At 43.2% G+C, this 15,885-nt stretch overlaps 1 protein-coding gene across 1 annotated transcript in view; it reads left to right on the top strand.

Moving 5' to 3' along the window:
* Nucleotides 1-15,885, top strand: part of CPVL (carboxypeptidase, vitellogenic like) — a 105,907-nt gene that overhangs the window by 11,249 nt on the left and 78,773 nt on the right. The window contains exons 3-4 of the mRNA XM_018047099.1: nt 13,876-13,990; nt 14,965-15,023. Of these exons, the coding sequence (XP_017902588.1) occupies nt 13,876-13,990; nt 14,965-15,023 (174 nt within the window). The remainder of the gene's footprint in view (nt 1-13,875; nt 13,991-14,964; nt 15,024-15,885) is intronic.

Raw genomic sequence — 15,885 nt, 5'->3', positions numbered from 1 at the left:
CTTTCACTTTTATCAAGAGGCTTTTTAGCTCCTCTTCACTTTCTGCCATAAGGGTGGTGGCAATCTTGATTCCAGCTTGTGTTTCTTCCAGTCCAGCGTTTCTCATGATGTACTCTGCATAGAAATTAAATAAGCAGGGTGACAATATACAGCCTTGACGTACTCCTTTTCCTATTTGGAACCAGTCTGTTGTTCTGTGCAAAATGGATAGTTGAAAAATTTACCTGGATTAGTGATTCACAGTATGTTCTTTTATTTTATTATACTTAAGAATGATCTTCAAATTCCCCAGAGATTCTGACTCATAAACTAGGAGAGGCTAGCAAGTTGTAGGATTAGCAGGTGGACCATGCTTCAGAAATCATTGCTTCAGCCTACAGGCTACTATCCTGGATTCAGTGTTCCTGACCCCAAAGTGACTCACACTTCATTTGCCAGAAAGAAACAGCCAGAGCAGGGAAACCCCGATGGAGGTGGGTGTGTTATTCCATGCACTTACCTAGGATGAAGGCTGGAATGGGAGACTGAGGAGGTGAATGCAGCCTTTGGGGTCAGCTCTCCTAATCCTGCCACTGCCGGGTCTCCAAATCCAATGCGCTCTGTCTCTCCACCCTCACCCTAGTCCTGCCTGATCCCTTACTCTCTCTTCTGCTTTGGTGGCTGGTTATGATACCAGTGAGCTCCTCATTGATTTCTGCATGATGTCTTTTTTTTTTGGTAATGATCCAGATTTGTGAAAACAGGGAAGTGATCAAACGAAAACAAAACGAAGACTCAGTCTTTTCCTTTTTAGGTTGCCTCTAAGCAGGTGGACAGCTTTATCAAGGAGACTGGCGATGCTCTGGGACTGTAAAGCTGATCAGGGAAAAGGGCTTAGGGTTTATACTCACTCCTAGTTGCCGGACTGAAACCCCTTGCAGTAAAATAACTGGACTGTTGGGGCCCCCCTTTAGTTAAGGAAGACCTGCCTATGCACCCCCAGAGTATGTTCTCTGGGGGTCCAGAATTGTAGCCTTAAACACATTCTAAGATGATCCCAGAAGACTTGAAACTGAGGCCACTGTGGCATGAAAGATGCTTAAGAACGTGGTGTTCTATTGGAAGTGATAGACTATGCTTCAGGAGAGAGGCACAGCGAGATGAAAAGATGGTTCTGTTGACAGGTTATCACCACATGGCAGCTGGGATAGATAGTTCCAAGACCCCCTTCAGGGGAGCCCACACACACAGCCAGGTCTCCAAGGCCCCAAAGCAACCTTTCCTGCCTAGGCAGTCAGGCTATAAATTATGGACCAGGCCATTTTGGGTGAAGGAGATAAAGCAGGCGACAAGGAGAAGCAGTGGTCACTGAGATGGGAGACGGTTCCTTTCATTTGGCAGAAATAATAGTTTGTTGCCTGTCACAGGGGAACAGTTGATACGATCATCAGGAGAGAAATGACCCCTTTCTCGAAAATTGAAGGTAGAGAAAATAAGAGACCCAGGAAGAATGCCACACTTGTAATAGCCCCTGGGTAATTTTTTGGACTGCTGTTTCTCAAATTAATTGTGTTTCCTGTTATTTCTGTGAATCTTCCCTCTTATTATATACAAATCAATGAATAATGGGTTCCAGAACTTGAAATTGGTGTGCAGTTGGGGGACACAATCAACCTGAGAAATGAACAGTCATTTTTCATAGAATAAAAAGTACAATGAAACCAATAAAAATGTAACAATTATAACAGCTGCTCTTGATTGAACATTGACTATGTGCTAATAAGTACTGGGCATTTTTCTTTAATCCTTATGAAAACCACATGAGGAAGGAATTACTATCTTCATTTTACAGTTGGAAGAGAATTGCAGAGATTAGATAATTAGCTCCAAGTTTTCCAACTAGAACTGGGCAGAATTAGATTTTAAAACAAAATCTCTGTTGGAGAAATATTTGCTCTTGATCACCCCAGGTTGATTGTGAGAAAACAAATCACGGAGGGCAATAAATTACAATTGTTAAAAGTATGGCTCTTGAGTCAGGCTTGGATAAAACCTTGGCTCCACTCCTTATGCCAAATGTGACCTTAGGCACGTTCTTAACTTCTCTGAGCATTGGTTTCCTTATTTTAAAATGAGGCTCAAATTACCTACTGAACAATGGTTTTGAGAAAATGAGATAATATGATAAAGTCTCAGAATGGTGTTTGATATCTAATAAGTAGAGTTGCTATTATTATTTCATTATCAGTATTATCACTGTCATTACTAGTTTTTCTAGTATTAACACAAATACTCTACGGAACAAAACCAGACATAATTTGGGAGATTAAAGATGTCAGGATATAAGGAGCAATTCCAAATTGGAAGGAGTCGGATGCCAGCCAAGAATGTGGATTAATTGTTACTGGGAAAGGAAATTACAAAATGGAATTGGGATTTTTCATGTTTAAGAAGGTAAAAAATTATGTATTATTTGCGACTCCATGGACTGTAGCCTACCAGGCTTCTCCGTCCATGGGATTTTCCAGGCAAGGATACTGGAGTGGGTTGCCATTTCCTTCTCCAGGGGATCTTCCTGACCCAGGAATTGAATCCGGGTCTCCTGCATTGCAGGCAGATGCTTTACCCTCTGAGCCACCAGGGAAGCCCATTTTTTGAAATTAGCATACTTTTCATTAGAAAAACTATCCAGCGTTTAAGTTTTTCTTATAGATATAGGAGTAATTTGTGGGATGCATTTATCTAAAACCTGTAGATTATTCAACTGCCATAGAGTCAAAATCTGAAATGTTTAGAGTTGAGTCTAAGCCCCTTTGGGCTGCCCCAGTGGCTCAGCAATGAAGAATCCACCTGCATTGCAGGAAAGGCAGGACACATGGGTTCAATCCCTGGGTTGGGAAGATCCCCTGGAGTAGGAGATGGAAACCCACTCCAGTATTCTTGTCTGGAGAATCCCATGGACAGAGGCCTATAGTCCATGGGATTGCAAAGAGTCAGACATGAATTAGTGACTGAGCACACGTACACACTGCTGCTGCTGCTGCTGCTGCTAAGTCGCTTCAATCGTGTCCAACTCTGTGCGACCCCATAGATGGCAGCCCATCAGGCTCCCCGTCCCTGGGATTCTCCAGGCAAGAACACTGGAGTGGGTTGCCATTTCATTCTCCAATGCATGAAAGTGAAAAGCGAAAGTGAAGTCACTCAGTCCTGCCCGACTTAGCGACCCCATGGACGGCAGCCTACCAGGCTCCTCTATCCATGGGATTTTCCAGGCAAGAGTACTGGAGTGGGTTGCCAGTGCCTTCTCAAGCACCCTTTACTCAGGTCCCTACCTCGTTCCTCGGGCCAAGGAGAATAACTGGTGTCCCTAGAATCTGACTATCTGGTGATGGAGAAAGGTCAGTCTCATATTGAGGAGTCAGCAAGGCCAGGATAGAGTGAGGCATGGGAGGTGCCAGGAGGCAACATTTGAGATGATCCCTCCCTCTCAGGGTCCTGCAGGTGCTGACCCTGCTTACCCGGACGCCAGGAAAAGCATGAGTGCAGGGGATTAGATGAACACAGTCCCTGCATCCACAGTGCGATGCGGAGGCAATGAGCCACTCTGATGCTTGTGGCCAAAGCAAAAGGCATTCTCTCTGGGAGCAGAAGAGCAGGTCCCCAAGGGTCCCTGGAAGCCAGCAGACAGCCAACCCTGGGAGTGCAGACACAGGGCCTTCGCACACACTCAGGTCACTTCTTCCTCTGGATGTTTAGACTGCTTCAGTAACAGAATGGCACAGAGCAGCAGCTGCCAAACTTGCGAATGCACGTCAGACATAACTTGGGAGCTTTACAAATACGACAGATCCTCCAGCTCAGTATGTGACGTCTCCCAGCAGAGATCTGATTTGTTTGGTCTGGAGAGGGCCCAGGGATCAGTGTTTCTAACAAGTTCCACAGTGATTCCAGTGCAGCTAGTCAGTTCTTTGAATTTGGAAAGAGAGAACTAAAGGTCAGGGTACTTTCTCTAGTGTAATCTCCAGACATATTTTCTCATACTCTGTGTGCTCAAATGGTATCTGACCAATTTAACAAGTATTGAATTTTCAGCGAACACGATATTTAGCTTTGTCAGTAGAGGGTGCTGGAGGGACATTGCAGGAGGAAGTTGACGTCTCTTCTTGGTCCCTTGTTGTGCGTTTTGCTTTCTCTTGGCCCTGCTGCCCAGGCCGTCAGCAGTGTATGTGGAAGGACAATCAGTGGTGCTCTGCCTTAGCAGGGCACCCAGACCACAAAGACCCTCAGCAAGTTTATAGACTGGACTCCATCCCAGTGACCACCTGTCTGTGGCCCTCACAGACAGGTCTCACCAGTAAGCAGGCTTCCTACAGCCTAGGCTTCCTACTTTCTCTGGCACACTCTCATCAGCCTGGACTACCTGCCTCCCAGAGGGTCACTTCCAGCAGCCTTCCTGGCATGGACACCATGCACTTCTGGTTGTCCATGCCCTTCAAGCAAGCAGCCTCCCGACATCCTGACTTCCTCTGCATTCCTGGCCCCTGCCAGCCGTAGCCTGCTGTCCTGCAGGCCTTTCCTTGCCCAGCGGTTGTTGGCCTGCTTTGCCTGGGCACCTCAGTGAATTTCTCAGCCCTTCAATGGGCTGGAACCATAGCTTCTCCAACGAGATCTGGACCGTGGCCTTGGGAAGGGCCACACCCCACCTTATAAGTTCGTCCGTCCACCCGCCCTTCGGTGGACATTCTCCCTCAGCCCAGATACCCTTTAGAGTTCTCATTACATATTTATGGTTATCCTCCCATTATAATGAACATCCATTTACATTAAAATATGGACACAGGAAGCCTACCCAGCCTGCTGGCATTTGGCCAACACCAACGAAGTGGCTCAGTGGGGAAGAAGACCCTCTGGTATTCCATCCCCACCCTTGTCCTGAGCTGGATGAACATGGCTAATGGAGGCCAGAGCAAACACTAGGACTTGTAATGGTATTGAAGGTCGGTGTTTTCAAGTTTAAAAAAATTTTGAAAAACAGAAAAACTTAAGAGTTAAAATTTACTGCGTGGTTATGTAGACGTTGTCAGGACCCGCAGCAGCTGGTCTTTCTGCCTCAATCTTATTCTGCTAAGACCAGTGAATTACTCATTTGTGCTTCGTTGCAGATCAGCTTGCCTTGCTTCTTCAGGCATTTAATAGAAAATGGCTACCCTGCAGTTTCCTAGTCCATCTGTCCTTGGACCATGCGGTAAACGGAGATTAACTAGCACTTCTGGGGACAGAGTGTGGTTGGCCCAGTTTGGATCAGGTGTTCTTCCTCAGTCCTATGAGCTAAGACTGAGGGTGCTGGGTCATGTGATAATTAACATGGCTAATGGGCTCTTTCCATTGGTGAATGGACTTAGAGAAGGGGATGTAATTTGGACAAATCTCTTAAAATATGTCTACCACTGATGGCTACAAATACACCAATAATGCAGTAAAGATGTGGAGGTCACAGACATTTGTCTTCTTTAAATATTCAGTTTATCTTCTCTTGGCTATGCACTGATAACATCAGGGATCTGGGAAAATAGAAGGTAGGTGAGTGAGACAGATCAAAAAGAAAGTAGCTAAAAATGACAAATTATGGATCATTCCATCCATAGGTATGCTCAGGCTCTGCAGAAACCTTGATATGCCTCACTGCCTTTGAGAAATGAAATTCTAATATGGAGAAACAAGTAAACTTTCAGCCATTTCTTCTGTGCATCAAGAAAGGAAAGTCAGTAATTTTCTCCAACACCCTTCCCTCATTCTTCTAATGTCCAGCGTTTTGGAAGAAGGCATGAACAGAGAAGCCAGAACTTTCTAGTGAAGAATTAACAGCCAGGTAGAAAGGTTAGGAAGGAGAAAGGTAAAGATAATTCTAGTGGGGTGTGAGCTGGCTCAAATGAATGAGACAATCCAAAGCTTGATGAGAGTCAGTTGGAACTTGGAAGGGATATGAGGAGGCTTCAGGACAGAAAAAAAGTTTTAAAAAGTTAATTGTCCATATGATGATACAGTGGCAACTATCATAGTATAGGAAGTTTTTAGAGAGTGTTCGGAATGAACCACTATGAGTAAAATTCCCCTGAAAAGCACTGAATGTCTTGAGTAAGTTATTTTTATGTGTTGGGAATATATCTGTATAATTAAAATGTTATTAAGTATCTAGTTAACAGTTCTAATCACAAAACCAATTGCTTTAAATAAAAAACCTCTGCCTTCATTAGTATCATTAGTGTTGCAGCTGAAATATCAGCTGAACTGGGACCTGTGTGGCAAAATGGGAGTCCATTCAAACATACTCGGGGGAATTTTCAAGACAGTTACATGGGGTACTAATGACTTCAATTACAACAGAACACATTACTTAAACCAAGCAAATGATCAGCTTCTGCATATAGAAGTGTGAAGGGAGCCTTAATTAATTTTCTAATTGCACTTCTTATTTTAAGTGGTACCATTGGTTTGGGTCTATAGTGGTTAGGTTACTGTTTTCTCTTACAGAGTGTGGTGTTCCTCTGTGGGGCTGGAGAAAGGGAGTATGTCCCCAGGCCTAGGCAATGGCAGATTGCTCCAATACTCATTGGGTACCTAAGATTCCCTAGGGTTACTCCAATTAGTCCTCTGTCTACAATATAGTACTGAAATCTGTAAGTGTTTACTGCATCCCCAGCCCCAGTGTACGAACGTACTGCTTCAGTGATTATGTAAGGTTGGAAGGTTATCTACCACGTGATGTAGAGGGGGGCCCAGAAGGATGGAGTGAAAGATGGGTATTGTTTGATGGGGAACAGGGCGAAAAGGAAGACTCGAAGTATAAGAGGATGCTACTCATGTGGGAAGCAGTAGGGCAGGAAGGTTTCATTTCATTAGTGTTTTCATATAGAGTCCTCTATGCTCACTTTGAGAGTTGGACTATGAAGAAAGCTGAGCGCTAAAGAATTGATGCTTTTGAACTGTGGTGTTGGAGAAGACTCTTGAGAGTCCCTTGGACTGCAAGGAGATCCAACCAGTCCATCCTAAAGGAGATCAGTCCTGGGTGTTCTTTGGAAGGACTGATCTAAAGCTGAAACTCCAATACTTTGGCCACCTGATACGAAGAGCTGACTCACTTGAAAAGACCCTAATCCTGGGAAAGATTGAGGGCAGGAGGAGAAGGGGATGACAGAGGATGAGATGATTGGATGGCATCACCAACTCGATGGACATGGGTTTGGGTGGACTCCGGGAGTTGGTGATGGACAGGGAGGCCTGGCGTGCTGCGATTCATGGGGTTGCAAAAAGTCGGACACGACTGAGTGACTGAACTGAACTGAACTGATGCTCACTTAGAAGCAAGGAGGAAGAAGCTGGGTGTTTTTGAAGAATCTCTTTATGTACAGAAAGAAAGAAAGTGAAGCTGCTCAGTTGTGCCCGACTCTTTGCGACCCCATAGATAGTAGCCTGCACCAAGCTCCTCCGTCCATAGGATTTTCAAGGCAAGAGTACTGGAGTGGGTTGCCATTTCCTTCTCCAGGAACTCTTCCCAACCCAGGGATTGAACCCAGGTCTCTCACATTGTAGACAGACGCTTTACCGCCTGAGCCACCAGGGAAGTCCTTATGAACAGAATGTTAAATCAAATACATGAGTTTTAATACTTCAAATGACAATCTGTTAAGACCTACGGTATTTTTTCACCATCATAGTGAATGAATAATGGAATGCGCTAATGTGAGAGATTGTGAAATTTTCTTCAGTAGAGATCTAAAAATTAATTGCTAAACTACCTCTTTCTGGGCTCTTCCTTTAGCAACAAACCCTGAGGAAAGAGTGTCCAGGTTCATGAATTGGCCACCAGGGGTCACCAGAAGAATTAAAAGGGCTTCTGAGGCAAAGCCATAGTTTCCTGTTCACGAAGAGGGCAATTTGTGATTCTATTGTTAGAGACTTCTCACTTAAATATTTAGGATCCTTTTGTCCCTTCTTTTATATATAAAATTTCCTTGTCCCTTATTTTTGATCGTCAGTTCTTGCTACACTACTCTGACCTATATGTCATTGGTAGATATTTTTCTTTTTAATTAAATATATAAATGCTTTTTTGTCAGGTATTATTCACATTTCAAATGCTAGTCCATCACGGAGGCTGCCTTTAAGTATTCACTCTAACATCTTCCTGCTGTTCTTTCATATTACCCATTTCTTTAATTACTTATTTATTGCCTGTCTTCCCACTTTACCAGAAAAGTAGCCAGAGATAACACTTAAGTAGATACTCTAGGCACTGTTCAAGTGCTGGGTATATATTAACTCTGAATCTGCACAACAGTCCTGTACAATAGACATTATTATTATTCTTATGTTCAAGCAGAAGACACTGAGACACAGAGAAGTTAAGTAACTTGCCCAAGGTCACACAGCTATAAAACAGCATAATTAGAATTCAGACCCTCCCTGGCAGTCTGGTGCCACAGTCCATGTTCTTCTTCATTAACTATCCTTCCTGTCCATGAGTGGGAGCTGGCCTGCATCCCCAGCCCTAGAATAATGCCTGGTGATGTTGTATGTTAAATGAATTAATAATTCATGGTAAATTCAGACTGTCAGACTATTCAGCCAGATGATGATATGTACTGATATATGAAGAGATTTCCACAACATGCTGTTAAGTGACTGCAGCAAATATAGAATATTATATATTGTTGTTTTTGTTCAGTTGCTAAGTCTTGTAGGACTAGTTTGGGGGAAAAAAAGGTACTTATGTACATAACATATGTAACATCTATGAGATATTTGCATATGTACATGTGAGGAGGTGGGGTAGGGCATAGAGAAAAATCTGAAAGACTAAATACTCCAGTGATCATCTGTAGGGAATAGGATTGGTGGGCAAGGGGGATTTTTTTATACCCTCTTTGAAAATAAGTAAGAATAGGTATTTTCTCTATGATATGAAAAACTTTAAGTAAAAATTTTTGAATTTTTGACAAAAATAAACACACTCTCATTTCATACATTTTTGAATTATAGTTTCAGAATAACAAGTACTTTAAAAGTCCTTCATTTCCTAAATCTATAAATCAAGTAAAACAGTTGCTTCTTACTTCATTCGAGTCTGAATTTTGCAGTTTTGTTCAGGGTGTCTTCATTTACTTTTATTCTTTTCTAAATGGGGGTAGGAGGTGGGAGAAAGGCTTCATTCCCACAACTGAGAGCTAAATATATCACCCAAGGAGTTAGATTGCCAGGGTCTGAATTCTAATTATGTTATTTTATACCTGTATGACCTTGGGCAAGTTACTCAACTTTTCTGTGTCTCAGTGTCTTCTGCTTGAACTTAAGAATAATAATAATAATGTCTATTGCATAACTTTATGCCATTATTATTGACATAATTACTGTGTGTATCATGACGTTGTGATGTCTGCATGTGTGTGTGCATGTTCAGTCACTTCAGTCATGTCTGACTCTTTGCAGCCTCATGGACTGTAGCCCACCAGGCTCCTCTGTCCATAGGATTCTCCAGGCAAGAATACTGGAGTGGGTTGCCACGCCCTCCTCCAAGGGATCTTCCTGACCCAGGGATTGAACCCACATCTCTGGCATCTCCTGCACTGCAGGTGGATCTTTTACCACTGAGCCATCGGGAAGCCTTGTGATGTCATGTCATATTTAAAAAGTCTGAAAGCTGTGGGATAACTGACTCTTGGACTTTTTGCATTGAACACACAAACCTTTCTTTTCTAGCATCTGATTTTTGCATTTCATTCCAAATAAGGGAAATATTTTCTTCACAGTTTGGTTGGCACATCAGAGTAAGACGATGTTTGCGTGTAATTTTCTTTTTAAAAAAGTGAGCTTCTTCAAAGATTGTTGAGCTCATTCACCTCCTTCAAGAAAGTAAATTTGAGGAGCAGGGTCAGCTGAGGTTGGAGGTGTGTATGCAGATCTCTTATTATTTAAGCATGCCAAGAATGCAGTGTCCTGTGCTTCAAAGTTGCATAATAAAGATGTTTGGCACCAAGGTACCAGACTTGACTTTGTAGTGTGGCCTCTCAGGGTCAGCCTGTTTTTCTGAGAGCCTGGAGGTCCCATCATTGTGCCATGTCACAGGAAGAGACATGAAAAGCAGGGGAGGATGGAGTGGAGAGCAGAGGGCCCAGGGTATCTGAGAGGGCAAAACTCTCTATTACCCTCACAGCTTCTCGGCCCTGCCTGCACATTTAACCACCTCAGTTTCGTTCAGTTCAAGCGCTCAGTCGCGTCTGACTCTTTGCGACTCCATGAATTGCAGAGCGCCAGGCCTCCCTGTCCATCACCAACTCCCAGAGTTCACTCAAACTCATGTCCGTCAAGCCAGTGATGCCATCCAGCCATCTCATCCTCTGTCGTCCCCTTCTCCTCCTGCCCCCAATCCCTCCCAGCATCAGAGTCTTTTCCAATGAGTCAGGTCTTCACATCAGGGAGCCTAAGTATTGGAGTTTCAGCCTCAGCATCAGTCCTTCCAAAGAACACCCAGGACTGATCTCCTTTAGGATGGACTGGTTGGATCTCCTTGCAGGCCAAGGGACTCTCAAGAGTCTTCTCCACCACAGTTGAAAAGCATCAATTCTTCGGCCCTCAGCTTTCTTCACAGTCCAACTCTCACATCCATACATGAACTCTGGAAAAACCATAGCCTTGACTAGATGGACCTTTGTTGGCAAAGTAATGTCTCTGCTTTTGAATATGCTATCTAGGTTGGTCATAACTTTCCTTCCAAGGAGTAAGCGTCTTTTAATTTCATGGCTACAATCACCATCTGCAGTGATTTTGGAGCCCAGAAAAACAAAGTCAGCCACTGTTTCCACTGTTTCCCCATCTATTTCCCATGAAGTGATGGGACCAGATGCCATTATCTTAGTTTTCTGAATGTTGAGCTTTAAGCCAACTTTTTCACTCTCCTCTCACTTTCATCAAGAGGCTTTTTAGCTCCTCTTCACTTTCTGCCATAAGGGGGGTGTCATCTGTATATCTGAGGTTCTTGATATTTCTCCCAACTATCTTGATTCCAGCTTGTGCTTCTTCCAGCCCAGCGTTTCTCATGATGTACTCTGCATATGAGTTAAATAAGCAGGGTGACAGTATACAGCCTTGCTGTACTCCTTTTCTATTTGGAACCAGTCTGTTGTTCCATGTCCAGTTCTAACTGTTGCTTCCTGACCTGCATATAGGTTTCTCAAGAGGCGGGTTAGGTGGTCTGGTATTCCCATCTCTTGAAGAATCTTCCACAGTTTATTGTGATCCACACAGTCAAAGGCTTTGGCATAGTCAATAAAGCAGAAATAGATGTTTTTCTGGAACTCTCTTGCTTTTTCCATGATCCAGCGGATGTTGGCAATTTGATCTCTGGTTCCTCTGCCTTTTCTAAAACCAGCTTGAACATCTGGAAGTTCACAGTTCATGTATTGCTGAAGCCTGGCTTGGAGAATTTTAAGCATTACTTTACTAGCGTGTGAGATGAGTGCAATTGTGTGGTAGTTTGAGCATTCTTTGGCATTGCCTTTCTTTGGGATTGGGATGAAAACTGACCTTTTCCAGTCCTGTGGTCACTGCTGAGTTTTCCAAATTTGCTGGCATATTGAGTGCAGCACTTTAACAGCATCATCTTTCAAGATTTGAAATAGCTCAACTGGAATTCCATCACCTCCACTAGCTTTGATGCTTCGTAGTGATGCTTTCTAAGGCGCACTTGACTTCACATTCCAGGATGTCTGGCTCTAGGTGCGTGATCACACCATCGTGATTATCTTGGTGGTTAAGATCTTTTTTGTACAATTCTTTTGTGTATTCTTGCCAACTCTTCTTAATATCTTCTGCTTCTGTTAGGTCCCTACCATTTATGTCCTTTATCGAGCCCATCTTTGCATGAAATGTTCCCTTGGTATCTCTAATTTTCTTGAAGAGATCTCTAGTCTTTCCCATTCTATTGTTTTCCTCTATTTCTTTGCATTGATCACCGAGGAAGGCTTTCTTATCTTCTTCTTGCTATTCTTCGGAACTCTGCATTCAGATGCTCATATCTTTCCTTTTCTCCTTTGCTTTTTGCTTCTCTTCTTTTCACAGCTACTTGTAAGGCCTCCCCAGACAGCCATTTTGCTTTTTTGCATTTCTTTTCCATGGAGATGGTCTTGATCCCTGTCTCCTGTACAATGTCACGAACCTCCATCCATCGTTCATCAGGCACTCTATCTATCAGATCTAGGCCCTTGAATATATTTCTCACTTCCACTGTATAATCATAAGGGATTTGATTTAGGTCATACCTGAATGGTCTAATGGTTTTCCCTACTTTCTTCAGTTTCAGTCTGAATTTGGCAATAAGGAGTTCATGATTTGAGCCACAGTCAGCTCCCGGTCTTGTTTTTGTTGACTGTATAGAGCTTCTCCGTCTTTGGCTGCAAAGAATATAATCAGTCTGATTACAGTGTTGACCGTCTGGTGATGTCCATGTGTAGAGTCTTCTCTTATGTTGTTGGAAGAGGGTATTTGCTATTACCAGTGTGTTCTCTTGGCAAAACTCTATTAGCCTTTGCCCCACTTTATTCGGTATTCCAAGGCCAAATTTGCCTGTTACCCCAGGTATTTCTTGACTTCCTACTTTTGCATTCCAGTCCCCTATAATGAAAAGGACATCTTTTTTGGGTGTTAGTTCTAAAAGGTCTTGTAGGTCTTCACAGAACCATTCAGCTTCAGCTTCTTCAGCGTTACTGGTCAGGGCATAGACTTGGATTACCGTGATATTGAATGGTTTGCCTTGGAAATGAGCAGAGATCATTCTGTCATTTTGAGATTGCATCCAAGTACTGCATTTCTGACTCTTGTTGACTGTGATGACTACTCCATTTCTTTTAAGGGATTCTTGCTCACAGTAGTAGATATAATGGTCATCTGAGTTAAATTCACCCATTCCAGTCCATTTTAGCTTGCTGATTCCTAGAATGTTGATGTTCACTCTTGCCATCTCCTGTTTGACCACTTCCAATTTGCCTTGATTCATGGACCTGACATTCCAGGTCCCTATGCAATATTTATTGCTCTTTACAGCATTGGACCTTGCTTCTATCACTAGTCACATCCACAACTGGGTATTGTTTTTGCTTTAGCTCCATCCCTTTATTCTTTCTGGAGTTATTTCTCCATTGATTTCCAGTAGCATATTGGGTACCTGCCGACCCGGGAGTTCATCTTTCAGTGTCCTGTCTTTTTGCCTTTTCATACTGTTCATGTGGTTCTCAAGGCAAAAATACTGAAGTGGTTTGCCATTCCCTTCTCCAGTGGGCCATATTCTGTCAGACCTCTCCACCATGACCTGTCCATCTTGGGCGGCCCCACATGGCATGGCTTAGTTTCATTGAGTTCGACAAGGCTGTGGTCCATGTGATTAGATTGACTAGTTTTCTGTGAGTATAGTTTCAGTGTGTCTGCCCTCTGATGCCCTCTCTCAGTGCCTACCATCTTACTTGGGTTTCTCTTACCTTGGACGTGGGGTATCTCTTCACAGTTGCTTCAGCAAAGTGAAGGTGCTGCTTCTGACCTTGGACGTGGGGTAGGTCCTCATGGCTGCTACTCCTGAGGATATACAAAGGCAAATCTTTGATCATTCCTGGGTATTCTGGCTGTTGGTGAGAAAAAACGTAACTGCACAAGATAGATACCAGCATATGAAATAAATACTAATTCTAAACAAGAAATGACAGTGCTTTACTTCTGTAGAGAGTGGTCATGGGGAAGGTTTGATGAGACTTAGTCAAGGCTGTGAAAGACAGAGGATTTAGGTGAGTTTGCTTGGGTATTTTCTGAAGCCTTAGCACTCTGTGTATTCACTGGGTTCTTTGTCCTTTCTAGATAGAGCCAGAGAATGCACCAGTTGTCCTTTGGCTGCAAGGTGGGCCAGGAGGCTCATCCATGTTTGGTCTCTTTGTGGAACATGGACCTTACATTGTCAGCAAAAACATGACTTGTAAGTATTTCTTGGACTCTGGTTTCCCATGGAGAGTTCTTCCTTTGACCCTTGTATCTGCTTTAAAAATAACTTAGTGTGTACAATGAACCCCTAGAAATAGCTTTACAGTTTCAGATTATGAAAAAACAGTTTTCTGGTGATGTCTTTCCAAGAAGGAGGAGCCAACAGGGTGAGTGTCCTGACTGGGCTGCTTTCTGCCTTGAAATTTGGGTGAAATGTTCCACACTTTGTTCTGCTAATCTGCTGCTGACTCAAGCAATCCAGACTTATGAAAATAGTTGTCATTTATTACTGTCTGGGTGAGACCTTTTGCATAGGGCAAGTGGATGGAATTATATCCCTAATTATTCATACAAACTGAAAGGCATAGTTCAGCCACACAAATGATCAGATATCTTGGAAGCAAGGTGCTGAGGGCTGAGGGCCGCAGGAAGGAATGGAGAAGGAGCTACATCTAGCTCTAACCCAGGCTTATCTCCACCTCAGTTTTAGGGGAGGGGAGATTGTTCACTTTCCCCAGGTCAGAATTTGGAGTGTGAACGAGTTTGTGACTCAGTATACTTCTGTACACAATTCTGTCGAAGTTGTGGGTCTCTTCAATGTTGGATGGGAGGGAAGATTCTGGAGAATCAGAGGTTAAAGAGGATTCACTCAGTTGGACAGATAGGTTTATTGCATCTGTGGGTGATGGGTATTTCTGCATGAGGCAGTTGCATGGGGTTTTGTTTTCAACGTTCATCTTAGATGTAGAAATTCTCTGGTTCTGGGAAAAGTAAAGGAGAGGAGGGGAAGAGGAAAAAGCAGCTGGTGTCCGTACCTGCTGCAGGACAGTGATGCAGGGTCAGAGGGACACGAAGAGTTCCCTAAACTGGAGGGGACAGGTGGGAGTGTTGGGCTCCAAACTGGGGCTAGACATTAGGTGGAATGTGTTAATAAGGACTCAGTCTCAAGCCTCTTCTCTGCTTTACTAGTGTTTGCCAGAGACTTTCCCTGGACTACTACGTTTTCCATGCTCTACGTTGATAATCCCGTAAGTACCCAGGGTCCTGTGAAATGGCAGTGTTGACCTCTCTACTAGTCTTTTTTTCTTTCATTAAGTATATTTATTAAACAGAAAGACACCAGATTTTTTTCTTTTTAACTATAATTGTCTATTTTCTTTTTAAAAAAATTTTATTGGGCTGCTCCAGGTCTTGGTTATGGCCTAAATGGGATCTTAGTTGCCACGTACAGGATCTAGTTCCCTGACCAGGGTTCCCACCTGGTTTCCCTGCATTGGGAGCACTAAGTCTTAACCCTTGGAGCACCAAGGAAGTCCCTATAATTGTCTATCTAAAAAACACATTTGATTCAATTTGTCCCACCCTCTCCTTCAGCACTGAAACACGTACATGGCCATATATAAAACAGAGAGCTAACTAAGAAAGTTGCTGCGTAACACAAGGAGCTGGTGCTCTGTGCTCTGTGACAACCTAGAGGGGTGGGACGGGATACAGGATGAGGGGGAGGTCCCGGGGGGCACATATGTATACCTATGGCTGATTCATATTGTTGTATGGCAGAAGCCAACACAATAAAATAGTTATCCTCCGATTAAAAATTTTTTTTAATTGAGATTTAATTTTTCTAATATGTACCATTATATCCAAGTTTGGGGGCTTTCCTTGCTGCTTTCTCTCCTTCCCTCATTTCTGGTCTTATGAAATGTCCTCTTCACTGAGTTATACCGTCCAGGAAGGGATGACTTTCTCTCTAGTGATAATATGGGTTTCTCTATAACTTGGGTGTTTTTTTTATAGCATGGGAACACCTAATCTTTCAAATAGAGCTCTGATATAAAAAGTCAAAACTGGCCCCTTTCACTTATCACAGTGAGCTGAATGCCTCATTTC

This window comes from Capra hircus, chromosome 4 (assembly GCF_001704415.2).
Source record: "Capra hircus breed San Clemente chromosome 4, ASM170441v1, whole genome shotgun sequence".
NCBI classification, from domain to species: Eukaryota; Metazoa; Chordata; class Mammalia; order Artiodactyla; family Bovidae; genus Capra; species Capra hircus.
This window is presented reverse-complemented; position numbering and strand designations above follow the sequence as displayed.